At 43.0% G+C, this 26889-nt stretch overlaps 1 protein-coding gene across 1 annotated transcript; it reads right to left on the bottom strand.

Moving 5' to 3' along the window:
• Positions 1-23080: 23080 nt before the first annotated feature.
• smtla (somatolactin alpha) lies at positions 23081-26318 on the bottom strand. Its single transcript, XM_057050329.1, has 5 exons — positions 26160-26318; positions 25822-26012; positions 24905-25018; positions 23987-24166; positions 23081-23871 (listed from the first exon to the last, which is right to left on the bottom strand). Exons 1-5 carry the CDS (start codon positions 26164-26166, stop codon positions 23677-23679), a joined length of 687 nt encoding a protein of 228 aa, XP_056906309.1. The 5' UTR covers positions 26167-26318; the 3' UTR covers positions 23081-23676.
• Positions 26319-26889: the final 571 nt, after the last annotated feature.

Raw genomic sequence — 26889 nt, forward strand, 5'->3', positions numbered from 1 at the left:
GCTTTAATACTGAACTGCCCACCGAGTCACTTGATGCATGATATTAGTTTTTGCTTCTTTTTAAAAAAAATTGCAATTGTGTCCATACCAAAGCTGTTTTGTTCAGCTATTCAGTCATTCTAACTCTTATATGAAGTCTCTAAATTGGCTCTGCAGTATCTCAGTCACAAGGACGTGGATGCGACTACCGAAACGCCTGCTGAACGCACAACATGCATGTTTTAGAGAAATCAAAAAAAGCATTTAGTATATGAGGTCCCAATAAAGTGGACTCTTCTAGCCGCTCATGTTCACTGCAGGTGTGCAGTAATTGAATTGTGAAGACTTGAATGACCACAGAATTATTGGATGCCTGCTTCCCGTGTGAAGCCCTGCTATAAATGAGAGAACTCTGAAAAAGCAGATTACTGTGCACAGTTGAAGACAGCGTGTGTCTTCTCTACACCAGCATTTGTGCAATGGTGGAAAAATTGAAAGGTCATGGTGACTGGGTGTTGAATGCACGGCGACCTGCTTTTCCCTTTTCTTGTTTAGGTGAATTAAAGTAAGAAACTGTAAAAAATATAATAACCATCACACCTTGACGGGGGTTTTTTAACCAAAGCTGCAGATCCCTTGGGTGTTTTCTTTTCCAGATTGTCTCAGTGCATATTTCTGTCCCTCTGTAGATGCAAATCTAGCATGCTAGGACACACTTCAGCACACAGAGCTGCGTGCACGCATCTTTGGCAGACACGCATGTGCACACGAAAGACACCTCTTCAACACCCGGCAGTCTGCAACGCAGAAAGCAAAAATAACAGGCACCTGTTGCTCAAACCGCAATGTCTAAAAGCCAAATTAGAGCGTTTCCAAGGAAACTGTCATTTCAAATGCACACAGCAGCAGAAGCAGCCTACCAGACGATGCAAACAATGCTGATATTTGATGTACGCTAACTTTTAACAGTATTTTTTTGGCAAACATATCAACCTGTCGTTTTTTGTAAGCAATGAAGACAGCTGCAAAGTGTAATTAAATACACTGCACATCTGTGTGGAAGGCATAAGAATGTTACAGTAAGCATTGGTTTTTAGAAATGACAGATAAGGGGCCTATAAAATCATGCCTGCGTGGATCTCTATTTAATTTTTAGTGCTTTTGAACTGACTTTAGCTGTCTTGTGTTGTTTGGGCTCCTCTAGTGGTAACAATCAGAACTACAAGGGATACGTGTTTCTCTTCACATTGTGTCAGGGTGGGATACATTAAGAAGGGAGTAATGCATAAAAATGATAATTTGCTGTTTATGGTAGACACCCCCTCCCTCCCCAACCCCCCCGTGCTTACAGTATCCATGATTTGCGGTCATATAATCCACTTTATACACACACCTGTAACGCAATGAATAGTGCAACATACAAGAATGACTGCATCAAAATTAGCCGATATTCAGTATGTGCGACTCATGTTTTGTACACACATGTTCATGTGAACTAAAGTGGGGGTGTGTGAATACCAAAAGGGGGCGGGGGTCTGAGAAGACTCAAGTCTTGACAAAAGAAAAGCAAATTGGAAGCACATGTGTTGCACTGTGCAGCAGTTTAGTGCGTTGGGGCTGGTGGTGGTGGTGGTGGAGGGGGGTAGTAGGTTATTATTGTGAATGAGGGTGTTACTGATGGGAGAAAGAAACAGAGGAATGGAGGAAAAAAAAAAACTCTGTTTGTGGGGGACATGGGGGGGGGCAGCGGTTGGGAGGGCATGAGAACGTAAACCTTGTTGTAAGTTAGGCGATTTACTCGAGCCTGGGAATATATAGTCGGGAGACATGAGTTGTTGGAGTGGACTCAATTTAAACCATCTTGTCCAAAACACAAAGCGCTATAAGTGAAGACTTCTTTACACAGCTTCTCATGAAGTTTCCATGCGACTGTGATGAAGTGCATCTGTCACTCTCACTGCTCTGATACTCAATGGTGCATGAGATGCATAGCAGACGTTACCGCTGACAGAGTAGAACATGAGGAAGGTGCTACATTTGTTGCAAACTGCAAAGAAAAAGTGTGATTGTCACACGTTTGGTGGGAATTATTTATACTATACAACTGACATCCTCCCTTCCACATACAAGAAAACAGTCTGTAACATGTTGTGGCTGTTTTGCAAGAAAACAAAAATGAATTTAAAGACGTCGGGACAACACAGGTTAATGAAATAAAATACTTAAAACCATTATAAGTCTCCTTATTCCCATTTTTTCTCTGTAACAAATCCCCAACATTTGATGCCCACCCTTGTGTCAATGATGCATAAAGCTACCATTCCATAGGCTCAAGAAGGGACCCCAACATGGGATGGAGCATATACATACATACATACATACACACACACACACACACACCTATACATATAAAAACACAATATATTTGTATACGTGCATTTCTGGCTCAGAGCCAAACATCCCATCCTGACTAAACTATAATAGCGAGCAAGAAGAAGAGCTGGGACATTTGGAAGATGAGAAGGTGGCAACAAATAGCCAGGAGGAAGGAAGGAAGACGTAGGTAAACACCTTATAAGGTCAGATTGTCACAACTCCGTCTCCTCCGTCCTCGATCCAGTCTGGCAGCACCTGAATTCTGTGTCTCATCAGAACTACCTGCCAGGGATTAAACAGAACCTGTTACCCCTCAGAGTGTCAGATGGCTTGGTTCTCTCACTCTATCTCTCTCTCTCTCTCTCACACACACACATGCACACAGTCTGTAATAAGAACCAGCTGGACGTTCAAGGCTGTGCAGCAGGCCAGACAGGCCCATTCATAACCCTCTAGTGAGTTTTAATGAAGGTGGGTTCTGGTGCTGCGGCGGTGGAATTGGAGCAGCGGGGAAAGGATGAAAGAGGAGGAGATGGCTGACTCCTTCGGCCTCACTCTTTATACCTTCCAGGCAATTAATGGACAAAATCCGAGTTGGTCTTTATTCCGTTTATTTCAAGTTTGATTCTGTGGGGTTATTTCTTTAGTTTCTGCTGTGAAAGGTTCCTGCAGGACACCCCTGTTTATTCTTTCAGTATTTCCACTGCTTGTCTGCAGCAATGTTGATATTAATCAAAATAGGATAGCTGATTAAACAAAATTAGCGGTCTATATTACATATATGCTGGAAGCAACCAAGAAGCTAAATGGGCTATCATGATTAGACACATTAGCCTTTTGCCAGCTGAAGGAGTCATGTGTGAACTCTGCTGTGCTATTTCCCACCCTTCATCCCACCTGGAGACCATCTAACATAGTAGAGAGAGTTGTGCCTGAATGTAAATAATTAAAGCAATTAATTAAAAGCTCCAGCACCCTTTATGGTACTTCTTTACTGTATAAAACGTGTACAGTGATGGGCTGTGTTAATGTTCAATGACCGACGAAACAACAGTCTCCTTTTCTCTATCAACTGTCATTCACCTGTAACATCACTGACATACTTATAACTGGCAGCTCTAGAGGTTTTAGGAAACTTGTCGATGTGTTTGTGCAGCTACTTGATGACGTTCTCTGGAAGCAAAAAGGCATCAGCGAGCGCACGCATGCTTTATTTGCCCGTCGCCGCTTCATAATGGAGGCCAAATGCTGCGTGGTGTTGTGGAAGTTCCACACGTTTCAGTGCCCCCCCCCCCCCCCCCCCCCACCACCACCACCACCACCACCTTTGCTCTCTGTGAGGGTGGATGGGCGTCGTGTAACCCGAGCTGCTCAAGCAACAGCCTTTTAACCCCGAGGTCAGGCTGATGTGGACACCAATAAACCCAGTTCTTGTCCACAAAAACAGGCCTGACAACAGACGTTGCTATCGACCGCGCTGATCAATTAAACTTTTTCTATATAGACCATATAGGATAATGTTTTTAAAGATTTAGCTGAAAATGGCCAGTGTTGAGATGGTGCCACAGCTCTCCTCTCCATATATACATTACTTTGGAAAATAAACACCCCCCCTCCAAACCTCCCAGGATCTGTGCTTCAGTCCTGGCGGCCACACGGCCTTTGATATTTCCCACATAATAACTATGTGGTTTTCCAGTTTACCCCAGGAATTCCCGTATGAACCAAATGGCACCGCATGAGATGAGCACATTCTGTGTCTGATGGAGGGAATGTAAGTGATTCAGGAAACATTACAGCCCTGTGGAAGCTGGACTCAATCTGGTCCTCAGCTCTGTAGACCAACGGCAATTAAACTCTGTGTCATCCAAAAACCAACAAACAAACTGCTAAATAAGCTTCTGACACATCCAGATGCTGACATGGATGAAACGCTTCACCCCAGGACGCGTGACTACAGTGTAAAACCATGACGTGTTGTGTCAAAGGTGCGAGAAGTTGCCCACGTTGATTTTGATTTTGTGGGGGAAAATGGACTCTTGGAATCACAACTTAGATTTGTGGCAGAAAGCCTCCGTGGTGCTAATACGATCTGTTTTCACAAGAACAAAGAAAGAAACTGGGCCACTGGTGCCGTCGACTACACCTATGCTACCATATCTTAGCTTAGCATTAAATCCAGCAAATTTTGCAGTAATGTGAACTTCATGTCTGAGTTTGCTGGGTGTGGTGATAAATATTCATGTCACACTGGGCCGGGGGGGTTCTGTGGAGGAACTTCAGTTGGAAAGAGGTCATCCGGAGTTGAAAAGAAGATGGCTGTCCTGCTCAGCTGGGCTTTCCTCCCTCTAATCGCCGTCTGCACGTGGGACTGAATTACCAACCAGCGTCCAGTCAGCCTGGCCGAGGGCCAAGAATGCAGGAGCTAGGTGACACGCTGCATGATATCCTGTCGGCGGGGTCTGCTCAAAGTTGCAATCTGAGCCACCCTAGGTCCAAAAATAACTGATGTCCAAGCAGGAGATGGCGGTCCAAAGATTGTGGAGCATTAATGCGACCCTGCTTCCTTCCTGAGAGGATGCTGGCAGGATGGAGCTGATAGCGGCACCTCAAAGTTAGCCGCGTGTCAGCAGCTGCGAAGAGACTGACGCGGCCATTTCATACCCCAAAACAGGTAATGCTCCTCAAAGGCCCGAGATGTTTTCAATCAACCGTGGCCGTTTTGCTCTGTTTACTGTTGCTTTCATGAAGATAGAGACTGTTCTGTGGAGTTTCAAAAAGGAAAAAGTGTGGAGAAGAAAACCAAAACCTTAAACACTTGTATGGTTTTATGCTAAACTGCCAAACCCTGATGTTTATTTTAGCAAAAAAGTCAAATTCTGGTGTTGTGGTTTCGCAGTTATGGTGCTCTGCGGCTTTGTTGCTCTGCCAACTTTGTTGAGTCAAATATGGTTAAAAATCAACACTCAACACACCAGAGAGAGGAAGAAGAAGGGTGTTTTTCATGCCAAAACTCTTACAGCTGATTTGTAGAAACTATCAGATGTCACAAGAACAAATAGGAAAAACAGATTGCACTTTTTTTTATTAGCAAAATACGATATTTGAATCAAGGAGACATCAGGAGAGACATCTGCAAAACCAGCATCAGATTAAGACTGATTATAAAGATAAAAACAGGAGGGAACTCCAGTTACTCAACCTGTGAGTGACAGATGAGGATGCAGGAAAGGAAGCGGGCTTAGCTGCATCCACGTCTGCTTCCTGAAAAACTGCAAGCAGGAGAGAAGCCTCAAGATAAAGCAACTAGCACACTGGAAGCGAACAGCAGACAAAGGAACCAAATTGAGCTGTGCTTCTCATCTAGATGTCATGACTGCATCTGACTTAGCTGATACAGATTTCATCTATGCAAAGGACGGAGACGGTGGCAGACGTCAGGAGGCAACATCCAGGAAGAGCTGGCCCGGAGTGTGAACGCTTCTGAGCTGCTGAAGAAGGCACTTCCTGAGAGGGCTGGGAAAGAACAACATCTCTAGAAGACTGCTGGATCAGTGCTCCATAGACAGCATCGTAACACAGAGGAAGAAGATCACAGAAGATCCTTGGGTTTCTTTCTCCAGACCCTGGAAAATCTACACACATCTTGCAGGATACAACATCTTAAAGGACCCCTCAAAACCCAAACACAGTCTGCTTGAACTGCTGCTGCCAGCCAGACGGTACCGAACGTTAAAAACGAGGGCAAACAGATATTTAAAAAAACAGTTTTTAACCCCCCTCCAATGAGTTGCTACACAATTAAACAATTAAACTGGATGTACGTGAGTTTATGTGTGCGTGTTATTGCGTCAAATGCTTTTAGTTATCTTGTGTGTTGGACAGAGTGGTGAGTTTGAAGGTGTGATGTTCATGTAGTGAGTGGTTGTAGGGGGACACATGAGGGGACATGATAGTGCAGGAAGTGGTGGGTTCGGATCCCAGGCCGTGAGATGTAATGATCGGTGGGTGCAAGCTAGCGGGTGAGCGTGTAGCCAGGCAGGACAGAATGGTGGCGTGGAGGATGACTCTGCTGGTGAGGAAGATGAAGAGGACATGTCGGCGGACGCTGAAAAAGAAGGTTTCAGGTTGTGGGTGACTGGGCATCTAAAGCTCTGGTCACCCGGTGACAGGGAGGAGAGTACTTGGTCTGTCTTCAGGAAGGAGAGTAAATAAGGAGACTTGGTGAGGACTTGGTTAGTGTGCCCACTTAGACATGAGCAGGGACAAGGGGGCTCTTTGGCCTTCACACACCTTGAGACACCTCCTCAGACGTGGCAGGAAAGTGACTCTTACATTTGTTCAAGTGGGGGATGTCTTGTAGGAGACTTGGACTTCAGGCAGCAATTTTGGTGGCTGGGCCATTTTTCAGTGTCCCCCAAAAAATGGGGTGAAGTTGGAAAGCTGTGTTGATTCTAAAGACAGATGAGAGATGGGGGGGAGAGAGAAACCTAATAATGAAATAAATCTGCCCACAGCTTTTATGTTTAATGAATGCGGGCCTGATTTATTTTCCATATGTCTCCAGATTTTCCAAGGTTTAGGACAGAGTGTGTATTGTTGGCTGTGTTCGGTGCCACGCTGAGTGATCGGGTAGGTGCACGGCCGGGCTAAAGTCGCTAGGAAAGGTAAGCTAATGGTAAGTCATCCATAGCGTTTATTCCTGCTGCGTTGACGGAACAAAACCTTTGGCTTTTCCATTTATTTTTTTTTAGATTCCCATTTTGGATTCAAGTGAATTTTGTCCCAATGGCAACATCAGCGCTACGTCAGCAGGGTGTATGTTCTAGTCGAAACGGTGAGGAAAAGAAGGTCGGCCTGCTGGGCATAAACTTAAAGAGAAGAGATAAAAAGGGAGGGCAAAAGAGGGACGGAGCAGAACATTAGTTGAGAAGAAAGAGCCACAAACAAACAGTGAGAGGAAATATCATAAACACATCTACCAAGACTATTAAGCAATGTAAATATGAAAAAATTCCAAGTGGAGTACATGAACCCATGAAGGAATGAACACTCCCTCTCTTTTCACCCAAGTGACCTCTGTTTATGATGACAAGCTAAAGTGGACCCTTGATGAGGTCTTGGGGGGGGATCACAAGCAAGTACAGCTTGTTCTTTGCAGTGTGTTAATGTTCTACCCTCCTTCTGGCAACATGGCATCCATCTCACTCTGCTGAGACATTCACGCTTCCCAGATTCTTCTTCACGATCATAATTGATATATTTCATAAGTGGAACTGACAGATATAACTTTTCTCAATGCCCAAATCATAAACTTTGGTTTGACTGGTCAAAGAGTTTATTAAGACTTGTTGAACATTGTTTTGTTGTTCAAAAATCACAAATATTGTCAATAAACTAGGGATTTTTTGGGGGGAAATAGGGGGTACAAACACTTGTCAGACAGTACCGACACTTGTTTTTGCTCTTCCTTGTTATCCAAACTCAGTTTGGGCTCCATCAACACACATATTTGCCAAAACTGACTGATAATTACAATAATCACAATATGGTTGGGAGACAAATCTTATTTTAATTAGTAGTTATTGGTGGTTTGGCTCCTTTAGACAGGCAGTTTTAACCACAAAATCAAACAAAGCTAAATTGAATGAGTTGGATAGGCTGATGGACGTTAGTCATTGACTAGTTTATGGGCTGTTTCTCTGAGCTAGACTTGTAGCGGTTTACTGCTGCCCTCTGTCGGAATCTGGGGGTCACTGCAAGTAGGCACTGAAGTGACAACGCTCAAACTCTTCCAGGCATTTGGATACCTTAAATATATGAGTTAACTGTTCATCAAACAATGACTGGAATTTCAGCTGTGACCGTGGCCAACTCTCCCTTCGTCCCGAACCTTCACCCTGCATGTTCCTGCTAAGGAATGCAACTGCAGACGCAGCACTTCTCTCTCCCAATGTGTTTTTCATGTGCTCTCTCTCTCTCTCTCTCGAACACACACACACACACACACCACACACACACACCACACACACACACACCACACACACACACACACCACACACACACACACACGGTTCAAATATGTGGCCCAGTGCTCCAACAGAAACAGACTCTAATCTAACGAGTTCCTAATGTGCCACACTGACACCAAACGCATTCAGACAGAGCCACGTGTTTGAAAATCGAACACACATGCTGCACAAGTTCTGCTAATTGTGCTTTGACTCATCTGCAAAAGGACTATGACAAACAGGAAGTACGCTGACAAGAATACCTTTAACATTGTAGCGACCGACAAAGACACATAGTCATTAAGAAACCAGATTCAAACTGAAGCGGAAACACAAAACTCACACAAACACAATCAAAACTCAACCGACAACGTATCACATTGAATTATATAAGTATGCAAATAAAACCCACAGTATTTAAGCCTCCCGCGAGGGGCTTCTCGTCTCCCTCTATCGGTAACCATGTGTAATTACACTAACAATGACGCATCAGAGGCTTCCAGAGGTTTTAGTCAAGCCAGAACAGCCTAAATAGAATCTTTGATAAATATATTTTCACATGTATGAAGATATTTGAATGTCTTGGACTTTCCATAAAACCAAAGCTGACACAATGAATGCATTTCTATCTGATTAATACATGATCACAAAACTATTTAGATCTCTTGTTTGTGTGGGCTCAGATGACATGATTATCAAACTAAATGATTAGAATTCAGCTGTAATTGTATCCATCCAGAAGCTTCCACCCACACACCCATCAGAGCTTCACCTTGTTTTTCTTCTCATGTCAGTTCTCTTTTTTCATGCCATTTTTGCGAGTTCTATTTCTTTTCCATGCATATATTTGTTTTCTTTCTTCTCTTTTGTATAGTTTTTCTCATTGTTGAGTTTCCTTGACAGGTTGAGCATAAAATAATGATTATAAATATAAAACATAAAGGCTTGTCAAACACGGGAAGGTCTTGTTATGCTGTTTGTGTCCTCACGGAGGACGATTTCACTCAGGGGGAACCAGAGCAGAGGGAGTGGCGTCCTACAGATCTGGGTGTAGCGTGATGTGAGAGGATTCAGACAAATCTCCCCAGCCAAATCCACCAGACAGCCAGTCTGTAAATATTAGCCCCACTTAGCATGGTCTGTTTGTTGTGTGTTGTGGCCGTCAGATTAGAGTGTGTTGGGGAGAAAGAGGAAGAGACAAGCAAAAGAGGCTCATTTATTTAGACTGATGCCCCCCAAATAAAGCACGTCTGCTAAACGCTCTGGTTGGTACCACTGACGTTTGGCTTTTGTTAATGTCTTCCCTGCATATAAAGATCAAAAATTGTGCGTTTCATAAGCAACCATGGCAACAGTTACGCTGAAGAAGGATCTGTAAACAAGGTTGTGGCAACAGAGGAGCTGGACATGGACGTGTCCTCATTTAAGCTGAAATAAGACATTAATGGTCAAATTAGCCATCTAAAGGAGGTAAAACATAGCTGAGAACTGTAAACTGTGTGTTCCATAAAAATAAATGAAGAAGGAAGAGCTAGAGAAAGATGACAATTAATAACAACAACAATACCACTACTACTGTGACTACTACTACTAATAACAGTAGTAATAGGAGTACTACTACTAATAATAATAGTAGTAGTAATAATAATAATAATAACAATAATGGGCTACATTAAGAAAGCTAAAGGTTGTCCTTTAAACTTCTCCATTGATGATTTATTATATTGGGCATTTTTCCACCTGTTACAGTTTCTAGGTGGCAAAAGAAGCAGATCCAGGGGGAGAGAGTCAGCCTGATGTATAGCTGCACATTTGCAACACGCAGTCTCACGTCTGGATGACAGATCCACGCAGATTCAGATCGTTCTATAAACACTTCCAGCTGCTACTTCTAGTTGATCTTAGATGATAATTGCAGCACTTCCGATGAACCATTTATCAGCTATTGCGCAATAAAGCTCTTTATTCTGGGCCACCAAAAGCCGGAGATTAAAGGAATATCTAATACACCAAATAGACCAAATGCTACCTGGGGCTCCTTTGCCACTCGGCTCAGTTTCTGACTTGCATGCTGCATTAGTTATGTAGGGTTTTACAAGAATAACGTGGAGGTCACAGATGTGGGTACTGGGGTTGCTCCAAAGCGGCTTCATGCGAGGCTCTCCTGGAGGGTTTCTCCTGTTACCTACTAATGCACGACAGTCTCCCAGTCGTTGCATTAAACGATAACTTTTGGTTCTTTTTTTACCCTTTCTGTCACATATTTCGAATTTTCTGAGCTTCGGTGCATCAAGAGACATTCGGCTTTAACATCGAGTCCCAAATCACCAACCAGACACTTGTAGGCCTCACACAACACAGACACGCTGGATGTCCTGAACACAACATTCTTACCAGTGTGTTTTGATGTCCAAAAACACGACATGAAGCTCCTGAGAAGGGATCTGGCTGCCCATCTCATGTCTGGATAGAAGCTACGCACCAGCAGCTGTATATGGAAGGATGCTTTGATTTATTTTGTCGTGCGCTTCACCTCAAACACACCCCAGCTAATTAAATATTACCCTCACAAACGAACTTCCTGCTACAATTGGGCTTGTTTTTTACACTGTCAAAGCTGCAAAATAGGGTCGCCGCCATGCCCTACAACAACTTGATCGCACCATTATCGTGGGAAACTATAACAGGCGCTAATACTATCATTTGTCCTGGTGAAGAAACTTTACCTGACAAAGTGTGCACACCTGAAATAACTCAGTTTCAGCAGGAACGACTGTAGCTACAGGCAGAAGTGCCCAGTGGGAAAAAAAAAGAAACTTCAGATGTCTCGTGTCGATTTCTCTTAAAAAAAACACCATTTCTGCCAACATCCTGTCCGGTTGTAATGTGCACACATGAACACACACACCCAGACACACACACACTGCAATCTATCAGCTTGCAGAATTGTGGTTTTCATTAGTGGAAGACATGTTTAACCGTCTCGGGCAAGAAAGCCACAGAGGAGCCATCCAACATGGTGATGTGGCCGGATCGGCTCAGGGGGTGTGACTGATTTACACAGAAAGTGACACGTCCTCACTGGAAAGCATAGAGCCCAAAACATTCCCTTAATTAAGGGACAAACTTCTGCTTAAAGTTGCCGGTTCAGCCCCCGCTTCAGGTTTAAAGCATATAGTTTAGTTTTGCCTTTGCCAGGATGAATCGATGCCTGGATCTAAAACCTGACCCTCAACGGGGGTGGGTAGACGGCTGAGCTGTGTGAACGTGCAAACATCATGTGGGTTTTCTAGCTCAGTGAAAGTCAAGCCTCTCGCAGTTTGATTGATACTGGCAAGTACCGCAGTCTAAGCCTCAAACGGCTGCATGCAGCAGGCTTTAACCTCGCTCTCCACAGCTGTTTCCTTTCTCAAACTGCTAAAACAGTGTAGTGGGACCAGCGGCTGACATAAACCAAAGCCTCACACATTCATGAGCACACCGTCCCCACCTTAGCTACTGGTCACCTTGCAGGACTTCCTGTTTGCTGGGTCATTTCCTCTTTCTGTCTTTCTGCTCAGAGGGTGTTCGGGCTGCAAACTTTGGCTGGTGTTGAGCCTCGGGAGGGACGAAGAGGAGACCAGGTCACAACTTCCTGACTTTAATCAATCCTTCAACCTGCTTCTCACTTGTGTTGATGCTGATTTATTTTGTCTTTCCTCCGTAGAGCCGTTGGAAGACTCTCAGAGGTGCATTGCGTGTTTACTCATGGTCACATCTGGGCACAATGAGGCTGAAATAAGGGATCAGTGCGGTATAAAAGGCTGGAAAACAGGATTGGGACAGGAAGGTTGCTGGTTTAGCCTGAGAGCAGGAATAAAATTCCTGACTTAGAACCCCTGGGCACCGACATAACTTGAGAGCACACATGGCAAAATGAAGCCTTTTAATAAAAAGGAAGAGTTTTGTGGGAGCAGAGCTTTAGATCGAATGTGTCACAGCGGCGGAATATTTCCCTGCTCTCAGGATTGAGGAGCAGAAACCCAGCAGAGGCCACGGCAACTGTTTGCGAACAATTCCAGCGTTGCCTGTGAGAGCAAAAGATTCTTGAGAAACGGCTGCGGACCACTTCAAAGTGGTCCCCACAGAGATCACTCATAAAGGGTTTGCCCATCAAGTGTGCTCAGAGCAGTCACTCCCTGGCAACAAGGGTAAAGCAATGAGGCAGATTGTTTGTGACAATTAGGCCGATGCCAGATACTCTCTGCCCTCTGCGGCCTCCGCAATCGCTCGTTCCCATCAGCCAACACTCTTTATCAGTGGTTATAATTTGGAAAAAAACCTCTGCGACCATTATTGGCCCAAGGAGTGGTCAGACGCAGAGCTCGCCCAGCCCTAAACAAGGGAGCCGTGTTTGGCTAGAGTCTGCACGAGGTCCCAGAGCGAGAGAGAAAGGAGGGTAAGAGAGGGTGGAAAGAAGGAAGGAGGCAAGGAAGGATGCCAGGAAGGAAGCACGGCGTGTCTTTAAGGCGTCTGCATCGTTACTTTGAAAACCATGTCCTCACATCAGAAACAAAAGAAAGAATCAACATGAAAACTTTGTTCTTTTCTAAGTAGGAAACTTCTGCAGAAATCCAGAGATTCGCTCCTCCTTCCTCCCTATCTCTCTCTATGTACAGTACATATACCTGTGGGTATATGTAAATATACATACATATACTTCACTGACTGAAAACAACAACAGCCTGTATTTCAGTAGACAGCATTTTTTTCCACAGGTCTTATTTTATTGGAGTCTACATGTGTGTTTTACCACCACATAGATCCTTTTCGGTGTGAATAGAAGGTTTGAGAGTCTATAAGCAGCAGCACAGCAGTCACGTTTGTCTCCGTGGTTGAATGTGTTGATGAGGAGAGCTTCTACGAAGGCGGAAAGAGCCCGAATTCTCTAGAATAGGAAGCTGCTGTAAGGAACTCAAAATAAAGACAGGAAACATGAGGAAAGATAGAAAGCCTCAAAGCAATTTTCAGCAGTTGATATAATGGACAAAAGACCTCTGTAAACCTGGACAGTGGTTGACCTTGAGGAAGCAAAGGCAGCTTAACAGTCCACCTTGGCTCATAAGTGTTTAAGAAAAGTGCTTATGTATTTGAAAATAATTAAGTCTGTTAACAGTGCTGAGGTGAAACTGAAGTCTGGAGCAGTTTGGACCTCTTTTATGAGCTCTGTCTGTGTCTCTTTGGCTGCTTTCCTTCAGCTGAGCAGGCTGCTGTCATGGAAAAACACTGCCACTAGCTCACAGACGGGATCAGGCTTCTCTGCTCGTCTCCATGCTCTTCGGACTGCGGAAAGTTTCGTTCGGAAGGGCAGCGAAGCAGCAATTCATCCCTGTGATAAGTGATGACTTATGTCAGCTCACAGTAAGGTTTCTAGATCCAAGCCAGCTCAAATGTACGCTGGCATTTTATGCATACAAATGTCATTTTCATCAACATTGTCATGCAGCTTTGCTACATAGCCATTTTTTTTTTCATGAAACGTGGAGAAAAAATTCCCTGCGCCTTGAATGCACCATCAAAATGTAATTTTGAAGACTGAACTTTTATATATATGTAAAAATAAAAATTTAAGGCTATATTTGAAGATAATATAATTGTTATTGTCCAACGGAGGGGAACATTGTTAGAGCAGCTTATTACGACTTATTTAATTGTACATATGTAATTACACACCCCGTCATGTGGACCGTTCATGGAACCCGACTGCTATCTAGTGGACACCTTTTGTAACTGCACCTTTCTAGTGCAGCGTTATGACGTGTTGTCATTTCCTGGGGATTGGGGCTGCGTGTTGAGAGCTGTTGCAGCACATTAACACTCCAGATGGTGTGAAAAACCTTCTGGATTTAAGGGCTCACCGAGCCACTCTGCACGTTGATGATTCAAAACTGATTTTACACATCTATTCTCACATTTTCTTTCCAAACATGCCCTCTGACAAACAAAAATCTATCTTAGGTTTGATCTTATTCACATCTCGAGGGGAACAGCATCTGCCATTTTTCATTATTATACATGTACACAGAGGCTGCTAAGATGATGAATATAATTAAATGCACAGTCTGATGCTTTTCAAGTGTTCCTTATTAAACGGCATCACTCTGTCTGTCAGATGATTGAATCTTGATCTTCACGGTAGTTTTTTTTTACAGTAGCTAAATAACAGTTTTACTCGTATTATAAATCATCAAACAACATAGAAAAATATTCCTAAAGATCTCATCTAAACCAACAGAATTTGGTCATGCATTCATTGACAGTGCACATGTGGATTATCCTCTTTATGAAGGCGTTATTGACGGGAAGCCTGAAGCCTCACCGGACCAAACTTTAAGATTTTTGATGAGTCACGACTGAAACAAATAGAAAAAAAACCCAAAAAACTAACTCACTACATAAAAAAGATCAACCATAAAAAATGAATCCAACAATGGGAAATGAATCCAATCATATGAAAACTATATATATTCAATAATTTTTCCTTTTAAAACTGTGGATCTTTAATTGAGTTATTGAACTTTAAAAGATGGATCACTGTTTAAATCTGCTGAAAACCATGAAACATTCATAAACACCCGGAATATTTAATCCTCCAAAGCGTCTACAACTCCTACATTTCATCACTGAGCTGAAACGCCAGCAGAGCTCAGGAGGCTGCATCCAATTCTGACTTATGTTCAGCCCAAAGTCTGTGATTTTGACTGTGTGTCCCCTAAAACCACAGCAGAGAAGAAACCCTCCTTCTCACAGAGCTCGTCTCATATTTACTCTCTCCCTCACACGCACGTACGAATCAGTCAGAAGCCTTAGCAACAGAGCAACATAATGATTTTAGCATCTCTTTGGTGCCAAAATAAACCACCCAAACACCATCAGCTCCTCTCAGTACCAGTTCCAGTAGATCCAGCAGCTTGGTCAGTGGCCATAAATGCGTCAAACTTGCCTTTGAATTACTGCACTAGCCTTGGAATGTTCCCTGCTCCGTCGGTCATCCTTGAAAAAAAATTTCTGGCTGAATAGCGAACTAGAAAAACTTGGTGAGGGCACGGCTGCTGAACAAGCTGTTGTATTTAACACATTTGGAGTGAAAAGGGCCAAATTAAGCCCCTTATCAGTTTCCAACAGAGGGAATCTGCGCGTCATCCTTCTGCCAGACCCTGTTTGTGCACCTTTAATTATTCATTTGTCTGTTAAAAGTTGCTGCGTGTCAAACACGCGGCACTAAAAACAAAATAAAACTGGAGGATGGCTTCGTCCACCAGGTCCAACAGACAAAGCGTGCGATATCAAATCATCGAGCAAGTCGCAGAATGTGGAAACAGATTCAGCTAGTTAAAAAAACTGCAGCCTCCACTTTGGCAGCATTCTGATCGGGTCACCCTGTGCAGCCGCCGTTCCCTCTGTCATTCCTTTCTCCCATTTGTCACTTCTGATGTGAGGGTTATTTTTTAACTTTAAAACTCTAATATTACTGGAGAACTTTCCTATATGAAAGCAGCTCGTTCATCAGGCCGTGCTCCATCTCATCCTGTAGCCTTTGACCTCTGCAGCGCCTCACCGCTGCATCCTGTCAGCAGGCTGCCAGGCGCAGATAAGGTGTCTTGGCAGCCGCCGCGAGCGCCGTCCTTTGCTGTGTTGAGTGGGAATCCAGGAAGCCGCCATCGTGCCACATCAGTGGAACAATAGGACAGGGAGAGAAAGAAAAATAAAGTGGAAGGAAAGACTCTGAAACCATCAAAGGTTCATGCAAGAGAGGAAACAGTTTGTGTCACAGTCTTGGATGCCGACTTTGAATCAACCACCCTCAGAAAGATGTTTTTACTTTTCTTTCTGCAGGTACATTTAATGATGAAACATTACCTCACAATTTAGTAGTGAATGCTAGTCAGAGTTTTAGTGTGCGGGGCACATCGGCGTCAACGGCCTGGGCTGAAAGACTTGCACGTTTACCTGCCTCTACAGCATCTTCATCGGGGCCCATTCCTTAGACCCCTCCAGGCAGGAAGCAGAAACACGGACGGGTCATTTAGAGCCCATCACTTCCAGGTTTGATGAGTGAGGCTAGCTTTGGTCACTACTGCAGATAACAGGTAGTTAATTTATATTTATTATAGGTTCATGTAAAGATACAGAGCTTCATCTCAAAGGGGTCTTTAGGTGTAGGACAGGTTTTATTACAGTTTACAGGCAGTAGTTACACCACTGAAAGAAATCCCACTTAGGGATTTCATTTAATGGCCGATTATAGCCCTAAATGATGAAACACAGTTTATTATAATCAGAATAATGACAGCCAATTAATTACTGAGAATTGGTTCAATAACATTTCATAAATACTGAAGTGGAAACTCAAAAAGGCTCCGGTCTGTTTCGACAGTAACTGGGAATCCTCAGGAGTAGTCAATTGCAAGCACTTGGATTTATGGACTATTCTATGGGATATGGGATGTCGAGGGAGGCGTTAAGCAGCCACTTGCTTCACGCACCTCTCCTCACTTTGATGATCAAACCCCTGCAGCATTTCAGATCAGATGTCCGGACATTACGGCTCAAAGACGCTTGTTTCCAAGCCCTTTTTGCTATTTATGGCTTCACTTCCCAGGCTTGCTTGTTACACCAGATACATTTAGTGAGTCTTCACACTAAAAGAACATCTGGCACTCTCCTCTCAGCAGCACCGACTTGTTCTTCATGCATCATTCATGGAGACTCTTGCAGCTGGAGAAGCGAGGCTGCAGACTGAAATAGTCTGGAGATGAGATGTATCGATAAAGTCACAGATACTTAAGTCTTTACAAAGTTAATAAGCAGCTGCCCCTCCCCCCCTTCCCAACCGTTCTTCCTGTCCACGAAGGTGCAGGGTGCTTGAGGATTTCAGGCCCATTGTGTCTCCACTTATATCATCAAGGAGGGAGCTGCATAAATAATCAAACGTTATTGTTTGTGGGTTCGTGACCATTGGCAGCAGTGGTTTACTCCAATATCCCGTCTATAGTTCTTAAAATGAAGGCAGCAACATCAGAATCTCCATCCCAGAGTAAACGACAACTGCTTTGACTTTAGTTTCTATGGACTGGATTTCTCTGGACGCTGGAGCGGACTTCCTCACAAAGCTAATGCGACTCTTTACTGTCTATTTTCCAGGCGCGGGAACGCAAATGACCCTCACTTCTTTATTCCTTTCGAGCTGGTCCCCTCTCCGCCTTGTTTTCCGTCTCTCTCTCTCTCTGGTGTCCATCCTGACCAGGTTCAGGCCAGATTCCGGAGCCTATTGTCCCCTGTTACATTCACAATAAACACTCAGGCATGCAAAAATGCATTCAAATTCTTCTCATATCTTCATAAAAACCCATCTGTTGAAACGTTCACAGTTTCAAGTATTTGATGCACGCGAGAAGAGGATGAAACAAACAGGAAAACGGGATTAAACCAGCGAAAAAGGCTGAAAATGGGAATTCTTGCTTTCCCAGATAGGTGGTAAATCATAATCCCTTCATGGAAAGGCCATTAACGCTCCGTATTCCAACCATTTACATCAGGGGACAGAAGGTCCGACGTTTCACTATCGATGATCTGCTTCTTATTTCCTCCAGTCCTTTTCTGTCAAGGGAGTAAACCAGATAAATAAAAGCCGAATACATGCGGATAATCCCTGGCATCATTCCAAAAAGGAAATTATTATATTTGAAGTTATGAAAGTGCTTCCTGGAGTAAAGGAAGCGCACTAGATTTTTAACCCTGTGACTTGATCTTAGAAAAACATGAGCAGATGCTCACTGGCAGAAAGACAAATTCCTCAACCCTCCCATTCTCATACGCGCTCCAGGTCTGTTGTGATTTACAGTAAACCATCACAACATTTCAAAAACAGAAAAACCTGAGCGAAAAACTCAAAAGGTCCTTCAAGCTGGAGATGTGAGGATAGGAAATTGCACTGATTTAAGCTCAGCTTCGGGTTTTTTTTTGGCATCAATCTGACTTTTTACTTTTTCTAAACTGTTTGTCCCACAGCTGCCAGCTCAGATTCCGTCTTTTCAGATGTTTTCTTTCTCTGTGGTCGTAGCTGCACTAAGCTGATGAGTGGAAGTGAGTGGCAGCAGCCCAGGACTTTAGCAAAGTAGCTGTGAAGTAACCAGCACTTTTAGTCCACGATCCTGAGGAAACTGACAGCAGCAGATTCCAAAATAAGAGCATCAACACGGATCATTTGGGGATTCTCTTGTCCAACAGAATTTCATGTCTCCAAGGAGAAACTTTTGCAGAAAAATGGACTTTTTCTGTTTCTCAACAACTGAAATGATGAAACAGTTGTGGTTTTATTGATATTATTCAGATGATCCAGGAAAAAAAAAACGTCTCCTGGGTGGAATTCTGGACTCAGTATTAACTAGTATTACTACTCAGTATTACTAGTAGACTAGTATTAACCAACTAAGAGTTGCATTCATTCATTCATTGTAATATGTAACTTTACAGCAGCAAAAGTTTACTTAGTTATGCTCCCACCATAATTGAACCTTGGAGATTATTATGTTTTTTTCTGATTCGGAGGCCCTGATGACATTTTTCAGGTAGAGATTCCTAAATGCTTTATGCCCTGTGAGGTCTGCGAACTGCAAAACAGTGACCAAACCTAGAGAATTAGCTCATTAAACCCGACATTGTTGCTGGTTTTAGTTTGAAAAACAGAATAAAATTGAGGATGAAAAATCCCCATCATAAATAAATGTGATAAATAAATGTGATTATTTATGATTATGAAACACTGTAACTACCAACTTTTATATACTGCTTGGGATGCGAGCTCATACCATCAGGCCTTTATTTTGTATATATATTTGCAGGATCCTGATGTATAAAAGATAGAGAAGAATTGCAGAACAAGTTTTTGTTTTGTTCCAGAAAGCTAAAACTGATTTTGCTGCCTGCCCCCAAGCAAAAGGCACCAATCTGCATTAGGTGGGATGCAAAATAGCAGCCAGAGGTAAAATAAAGGAAAAAAACAAACAAGAAACATTTCAATATATTTTTTTAACTATTAAAAACATAAAAATGGCCCAAACCTGGCAGATGCGTAATTACAAGCTTAGAATCCTTAAGATGACTTTAAAAGCCACACATTAAAATAAACAACACGCTCCACCAACATCATGCCGTCACTCCATCTGGATCAGAAACATGACAGCAAAAATGTACGTCTAGAGTTGAATAAACTACTGCTATGAAAAAATGGAGTTTGTAGTGTTGTGATAGATTCCTACAGTTGCACAGAGGAATCATGTTGAGCATGTTTGAAACGTGTTTGTTCCTGGACCATGTTTCTGATCACATTAGCCTGCCAAGCTGTGAGAAACTGTGAGATGATGACTGCTGCCCCAGGATGACAGCTTCTATTTGCCCTTAACTACATGGTCTGATGTGTATTAATCCTTATTACATGTTGTGTTATGTTAAGACCTTGTGCATCAAACACAGCCTCCACTCTGAGGGTCCTTCAGTGATGGATGACCTTCTGGAAGTCTTTGGAGCTCAGCCAGAGGGATCAGTGGATTCTTGGTCACGTCTTTTTCCTCCAGATGGCTCGGCTCTGGGAAGAGTCCCGGGTCTTCCGAATTTCTTCTATAATGATGATGGAGGCCCCCTTCGCTCTGAGGAACCTTCAGGACAGCAGATGTCTCTGGTAGTTTTCTGGAGATCTGAATCTGCGAGGTTCTTTTGACCTCACGGTGTCTCTCGTTGACAGGTGTGTGTCGTTCCAAACCTTCCCCAGTTGGTTGAAGGTGCAGAAACATGTCAGAGATGATCAAGAAAAATGGAGGAGCTCCAGAGCTGAAGACCCCTGAAACAGCAAACTTTTGTCATCTTTATGCTGTCCTGTTTCTACGCCTAAACGAGTATTGGTGTCTAGTTGGCTGCTGCCAACTAGTGGTCTGGAGTCAGAACTACAACATTTTCAAAGTTGTGTCTGTTCCCGTAGTAACCAATTTATACTGTTTCCATCAGGTCATTCTCATTTAAAATAAAGGACCCTCGAGCCAATGCAATATTGTAGCCTTGTCTTTATTCGATGCTCATAAAAAATCCTGGAATTCAGTTTGACTCATTTATTATTTTTTAAATGTTTAGCTTAAGGCCACAATGTAGCAAAATGTAAAAAAAAGTCTGAATTATTTCTGACTTTACTTGTTTGTTTGTAAGGTTTCTTTTAGGAAAATATAATCCTAAATGCTTAACTTTGAAATTTATGGAAGTTTGAAACAGATACTGTTCTATAGCATCTTTTTATTTATACAGTGTATAAAACTGTTGGTTCTTTTTGCAACAGAAGCAATTTTAAGGGCCCTTTTAATGGTGCACATTTTCAACTCCTTGTCTTGGGTTTTGAACATGTTTGATGTGTTCCTTGTGTCTCTCATCTCATTCTCACTCAGACAACAGGCCCGTGATTCACTTTTTGGATGATTGATGGCTGCTTCCCTGCTGACTTCACACAGCATCAAATGGTCTCCTCCACGGTTCCCTGAGGTAATCACCCCTGTCGCTGCTGGTGACCAGTCCCACCAAATAATAATAAATATAAAAAAGATAAAGTAAAAGATCACATAGGGCTTGTTCCACCACAGGAAGAATATTCGATTCATGCCAAAGCAGCCAGGTTATCCTGCCAACGTTGGAAGCTGTTTTCCCAGAAACATTGATTCACTTTTTAAACAGGTGAGTAAATGATGGGAGAGAACTTGATCCCCAAGGAACTCTTTAAAGTGCTTGTATTTTGTGTGTGTTTGTTTCAATTTAAGAACATTTTACTTAATATATTGGTATATACATAGCAGATGAAGCTCTGTCTCTATTATTCCTTAACCTGAGCCGTTCGTCTGCTCAAACATTGCGTGTCCTCTCTGCAAACTGCGCTCTCTGAGATTTATTTAACTCTGGGAGAGACGTGAGGGTCAGGAGGGTCAGACTCAGATTGGTGTAACGTGACTACATTCATTCCCACATTACACCGCAGTCAGTTCATCACAATCTGCTTGTATGTTTGAGTCAGACTCACCACATTCTTCAAAACAAAGGCTCTTTGGTTGGTGCTGCTTGTAGATTTATTACATGAGATCAGAGGACTAATCTCTAATTAATGCAGGTAAAGAAGCATTTGTTGAAATTTTGCATCCATGTGGGTATATTGTCTAAGAGGCTAGAGGCCTTTTCTGCACTGCATTTATCACATTCAAAATACAAGTTATTTCTTAGCAGACTACTTGATGGATGGAGGGATGGATGGAGGATGTGACATTAATGCAAGAACTATGGTACATTGGGCTGGATTCTATCCACACATACAGGTCTCCACTGTGGTTGGGGTTTTGAAGGTAGATTCATGCTTCTTGTTCACAGACACATTACTGAAATGATGATGTGCAACACTGCCAAAGCAGCAGGTGCCGGAAGGAGAAGTGTTGTTAATTGCTCCCTCTCAGACCCGCGGTTTAAATAAGCACTTCGAGTTTTGTGACTGAAAGAATGAATGGCAGATCTCACAGATTATTTTTGCTCTTTACAAACCGCCATGCTGGGGAGACAAATCCAAGAATGTGAGAGACAGCTTAGGCGGTTAAGTCTCATTGACTTCTTAGAAGGCGGCGTCACTTCAGCAGCTCCTTCAGCTGAGCGCTTGCATCGTTCAACCTTTCATTTCAACCAGCTTCCAACTGCAATGTTCCACATGTGCTTCCGGTGATTAGGGGGGGAAACTGTTTTTCCTCTCTATTTGACTGACACACTTCACACCACTACTGACGACCCAGAAACATTTTTCCTCCACTCGTCTTTCCCTCTTTTTCTCAGCCCGGTTTCTTCATCCTGCCTGCTTATTTCCTCTCCTGCTTTTCTGTCTACCTGCTCTGTTCCGATTGTGCATCCCAGCAGTCTGGATTTCTTTACCTCAGGTTATAAATAGTCAGACTGTCAAATCATCTGAATCTCACTCCCCTCTCCCCCCAGGTTCCAAAGCATCTCCACCCAGGGCTAATCTCTAATATGAGGATTCACCTCACCTCTGACCAGGGCCTTGTTGTTGGGACCACGTGAGAGAGACATGTTTTCCCTGAGGAAGGTCGGGTGCCGAGCAGAAGGTGGGCTAGTCACTTAGTGAACAGGAAGCAGGACCTGACATCGCTGACATCAGACACCCCCACCCTGACAACCACATCCTGACTCAATATCCAACCTGATCACATGACACCGCTGTTCCACGCCGACACACGACTCCTCACGACAGCCGCAAAGGCTGATTTACATATTCTGATGAGGTTTCCAGAGGAAGACAGTCTCCAGCTACATCCCCTGGTTGTCTAAAATGTTCTCGAGTGTGGAGGGAAATGTGAGATGGTTCAGTGGGGGAAGTTTAAATGCTTGTGGCATCAACAGTATTTAATACAATTTTTAACTGAAACTAGAAAAATGTTTTAATCGCTATTGTTAAAAATAGGAGCATCTTATTACTGTGGAAGACTGGTGTCATAAACAATGACACACTGTCCAGGTTAAGAGGACTGTTAGGACAGGGCACTGCTGCCCTCCTGTGTTTGGGCTCGAAAAGGGCAACATTGAGCATGTCCACGTTCTGCAAATGAATTTGTCCTGTTGTCACAAAACAAGCAAAACCATATTGTGCATGCTTTTTCAGTAGTTTGCTTTATTTGTAAATCACACTCGAGGACAGCAAAGATTTTACATTTGCATTCACGCACACATTACCCGTCCCTTTTTTTTAAAGTAGCGATTGCTCCCTGTTTGACTCCTACCTCCAGTAAGTCTTTCATTTCAATAATGCAGAAGGGAAACCAACACCATTTTAAATAGAGAACCTCAGTGAATACTCTGGAGGCAATGAGAATAATCAGAACACGACAGGAGCCAGCCATGAATACAAACTCCACTTAAGAACAAAGGAACTACAAATCAATAGCAGGATATTCTGATTTTCTTTTTTTTTTAAACACCTCTACGCACAAATATTCATTTGGGAGTTTGCCCACTGTTGCCTACGCCAGGTTAAAATAACAACTGAGCAGGGGAATATGAAATGCAGGATGTGGAAGAAAGGGCACAGTATTACACCTACTTGAGTTTATGCAAAGGTTTTGCAAAGCAATCAAAAAAGAATGCCTTGGGCTGCGAGTATATCCTAAGGCATGGTTTATAAGTGGACACATACAAACCTTAGGATTAATTGAAACGCCACATTATTTAGAATGCAGCAAGTTATGCTTCATGCACAGTTGTATATTTCATTCTGTCGACATTTCAGAAGCTTAAGCAAAATTTCCATTTTGTGGGTGTCTTTTTTGAAGCAGCTCAGTAAGTTGTAGTCGTTCATGATGGATGCCAGTATGTCGGGCTGCAGGTCGGTAGGGAACAGGTCTTGTTCTGTGACTGTTGTAACCATCGCTCCTTCGTTTAACATCTGCACAGAAATGCATAGAACGAAAATAAATTTATGCAGGAAGACTCGTGTTGTCTGTCAGAATATTGAGTTTACGATTCTTATTTTCCTACGTGTGATAAAACCTCTGTCCTACCTTCTTGATGAGGACCACCACTCCTTGCTCTAGGCTGATTAGCTTCTCTAACATCCACTTGGTCTTGTTGAGCAGTGCTTCAGAAGCAAAATCGTATTGGGCCATGGTGGTCTGCAGGTAGACCAAGGGTTTGATCCATGACTGGACCAGCATCAGAACAGAGTGGAGCAACCATTTATCCTGGAGAACACAAGTAGCAAACAGCAGAAAAGCAAACCGGAAGTCATGACTGCATGTACTTCTATGTATGAAAATTCAAAAAAACAAGCCCAAGCCCCACTCTCCCCACTCATTCTGCAGTGCTTTAGGGGATACAAATGACCTCTTACAAACCGCTGCTGCAGTTTCTGTTCCTTTTAATATCACTATTGCTGTCAAATGTTAATGTATCATACTGAGACTTCCAGCATTGTTATGTTATGATTGCCTACATTTTACAGTAAAGATTTGGTATGCTTACATTTGGCATCTAGTTCAAGGCTACAGTGAAGTTCAGCGCAAACTGTAGATTCCACACAAATCTTCGGTCAGAAATACTCTTTTGCCATTAAAGTAAACAGCAGAGGGCAGCGGAATAAATTTGACTTTGACAACTTATACAGAATAAACCTTCATGACCTGGGAATCTTTGGTGATGTCGGGCTGGAGGATTATATGCAGCTTCAAAATGATCCCCCCCCAAAAAAAAGCTCTAAAAAAGAAGCCCAGTTCTCGGTACATAGCAACCTCCGCCTCACTTATTGCCTGATTCACACGCTCACAACCGGCACAAAATATTCGATCACCCCAAGAAGCAAAGAGAGCAGAGGACTTGAGTGATATGGAAGATTTAAGCTGTGTTTTCATCTTCTCAGCATATTATGTGCGGGAACATTGACTTCAACTGAAAAAAATAAATGAATATGTTCATTTACTCACAGTTATCTGTTGGATTTCACTTTTGGAGCTAGGGATGTGTAAGGCTTTGGTCATGCATGCATTCCCTGCTTGGTTTGTCTGAAGCTGCAGTGGGAGTGGGATAAACATCTCCTCCTGCAAAACATACATGAAATAATAAAAGACAGCAAAAAAAAGCAGCTAAAAATGTCAGCGAACAACGAACGGTTTGATTTGTCTCAGCTACCATAAAAAGCTCAAAAAAGCTGCACCGATTTTGGAGTCAGGAGACGCAACATGGATGTCATTGTTGTCACCCATGCATCATCTTTCTAGTCAAAAGAGGAGCCCATTTCAGTCCTCTCCAGTCCTCTCCATCTGCAGTGATGGGTTTTCAACCACCCAGCAAACCGTCCCCCTCCCCCCTGCAGTCTGTCATTATCACATTCCTATTACTGAACTGTAGGGTCTCTTCTCCAACAGAATGTGCTGAGGGACAGAGGAATACTTTCAACTGTGATAGCAAAGCATTGATTATGTCAGAAGCAATGGCAAATAGCACAAAGTACACATGAAACCGAAAAATGTGAGGTCAGCCTGTAACATTGAAGTGCAACAAAAAGCTTTTATGCTGTCAGTGTGGAGCGTTTCTTTAAGGTTACAAGTCAAACAGAAATAAGCATGGCTTTGGGAACGGACAGCTTTTAATTAAATGCTTTCTGAGTGACACAATGATTAATTTTATAACGCCTTTAGATTTTTTTTGACATGTCTCAAGTTACTTTAGCTCCAGATGGTGTTTTTAGAACCAATTGCTTTTTAAAGAAATTGTCATGTCCTCCACAGTTGGGAAATCTGTGCCTGTGCAGTATAGATGCAGGAGCTCCGCATCGGAGTTATTGGAGTTTCCTGTGTTGAACAATGTGCTCGGGTTTACAGGTTGAGTTAGTGATACTCACAAACAAAGTACAGGATTCCTCAGAAACACGGAAGATGAGCTCAGTGTGCTGTATGACTCGGTCCAGAAGTTTTTCTTGGGAGATGGACAGACAGTTGGACAGGGAACTCTGCTCATCTCCACAGTTTATCGGGTTGCTTATAGTAAAGAGGACGGGCCAAAGTGACACGGCCAACAGAACTTCTTGCAGGGCTGTTTGTCACACACACACACAATGACAATCAGATACACTTCACAAAAGCCCACAAAAACTCTTCCTGCCATAATAATAGTTCAAATACTCCTGCATATCAACTTATAAAGGAAGATGTCTATCATTGGTTGAGTGCAGCGCATTACCTGTCATTGTTCAAATTCTGTCAGTGCCCGCCGCTCTTCATGCATTCTCTGTCCTTCCCTTGTCTTTTATAAAGCCTAACCAGGTCATGAATTAAAGAAAAGGCCACGATGGTCCTGCCTGGTTGCAGGTGCTTTGGCCACCCCAAACCAAGGCAAGTCTCATGTATAACTAAATGTGATGTCCAGGCTTGTCCGGCTTTACCTACAGCCCACAGACGTGGTGTTACACAGGAACTCCTGTTTGCACGCAGGATAAAATGACTTGTGTTCATCTTCCAGCCAACACAGCCCATCCAGCCACGTGTGCTTTGAGCAATGTCCACCTCTCTCTTATGAACTCAATTCTCACGCTGGTTAGAAATTGTTTAGTAGAGGTTATAAAATGGCAGAACCGCTGTGTGAAATTTGTGGCCAAATACCAGCAAAGCCACAAGACAGCACCTGAATTATCACAGAGACCCCTGAGCTGGTGGATTAACAAATTGGACGGCCATCGCAGGTGTTACAGCTGGTGTGAAAATATTTTTCTGTGTGACCGGCCAATAGTCAGTGTCACAATTGTCTCCATCCTGTCATGGGAAAGCATCCAATGATGAAACAGCTTAAAATAGTAGCATACATATAGAATAATCATGTCTCACATAGATAAAAACACAGTGATGTCAGAATTACATGCACGTCTAATTAATGAGCAATATCAAGCATAATCAAACATTAGAAAGGCTCAGTT

This window comes from Takifugu flavidus, chromosome 12 (genome assembly GCF_003711565.1).
Source record: "Takifugu flavidus isolate HTHZ2018 chromosome 12, ASM371156v2, whole genome shotgun sequence".
In the NCBI taxonomy this organism is placed as follows: domain Eukaryota; kingdom Metazoa; phylum Chordata; class Actinopteri; order Tetraodontiformes; family Tetraodontidae; genus Takifugu; species Takifugu flavidus.

What these genes read in the sequence shown, in the direction of transcription:
- smtla (XM_057050329.1), bottom strand. An exon ending in GTGAAATCCAACAGATAACT is followed by an intron (nt 24,167 to 24,904) that starts GTGAGTAAATGA and finishes TGTGTTCTCCAG; the next exon opens with GATAAATGGTTGCTCCACTC. An exon ending in TGGTGGTCCTCATCAAGAAG is followed by an intron (nt 23,872 to 23,986) that starts GTAGGACAGAGG and finishes ATTTCTGTGCAG; the next exon opens with ATGTTAAACGAAGGAGCGAT.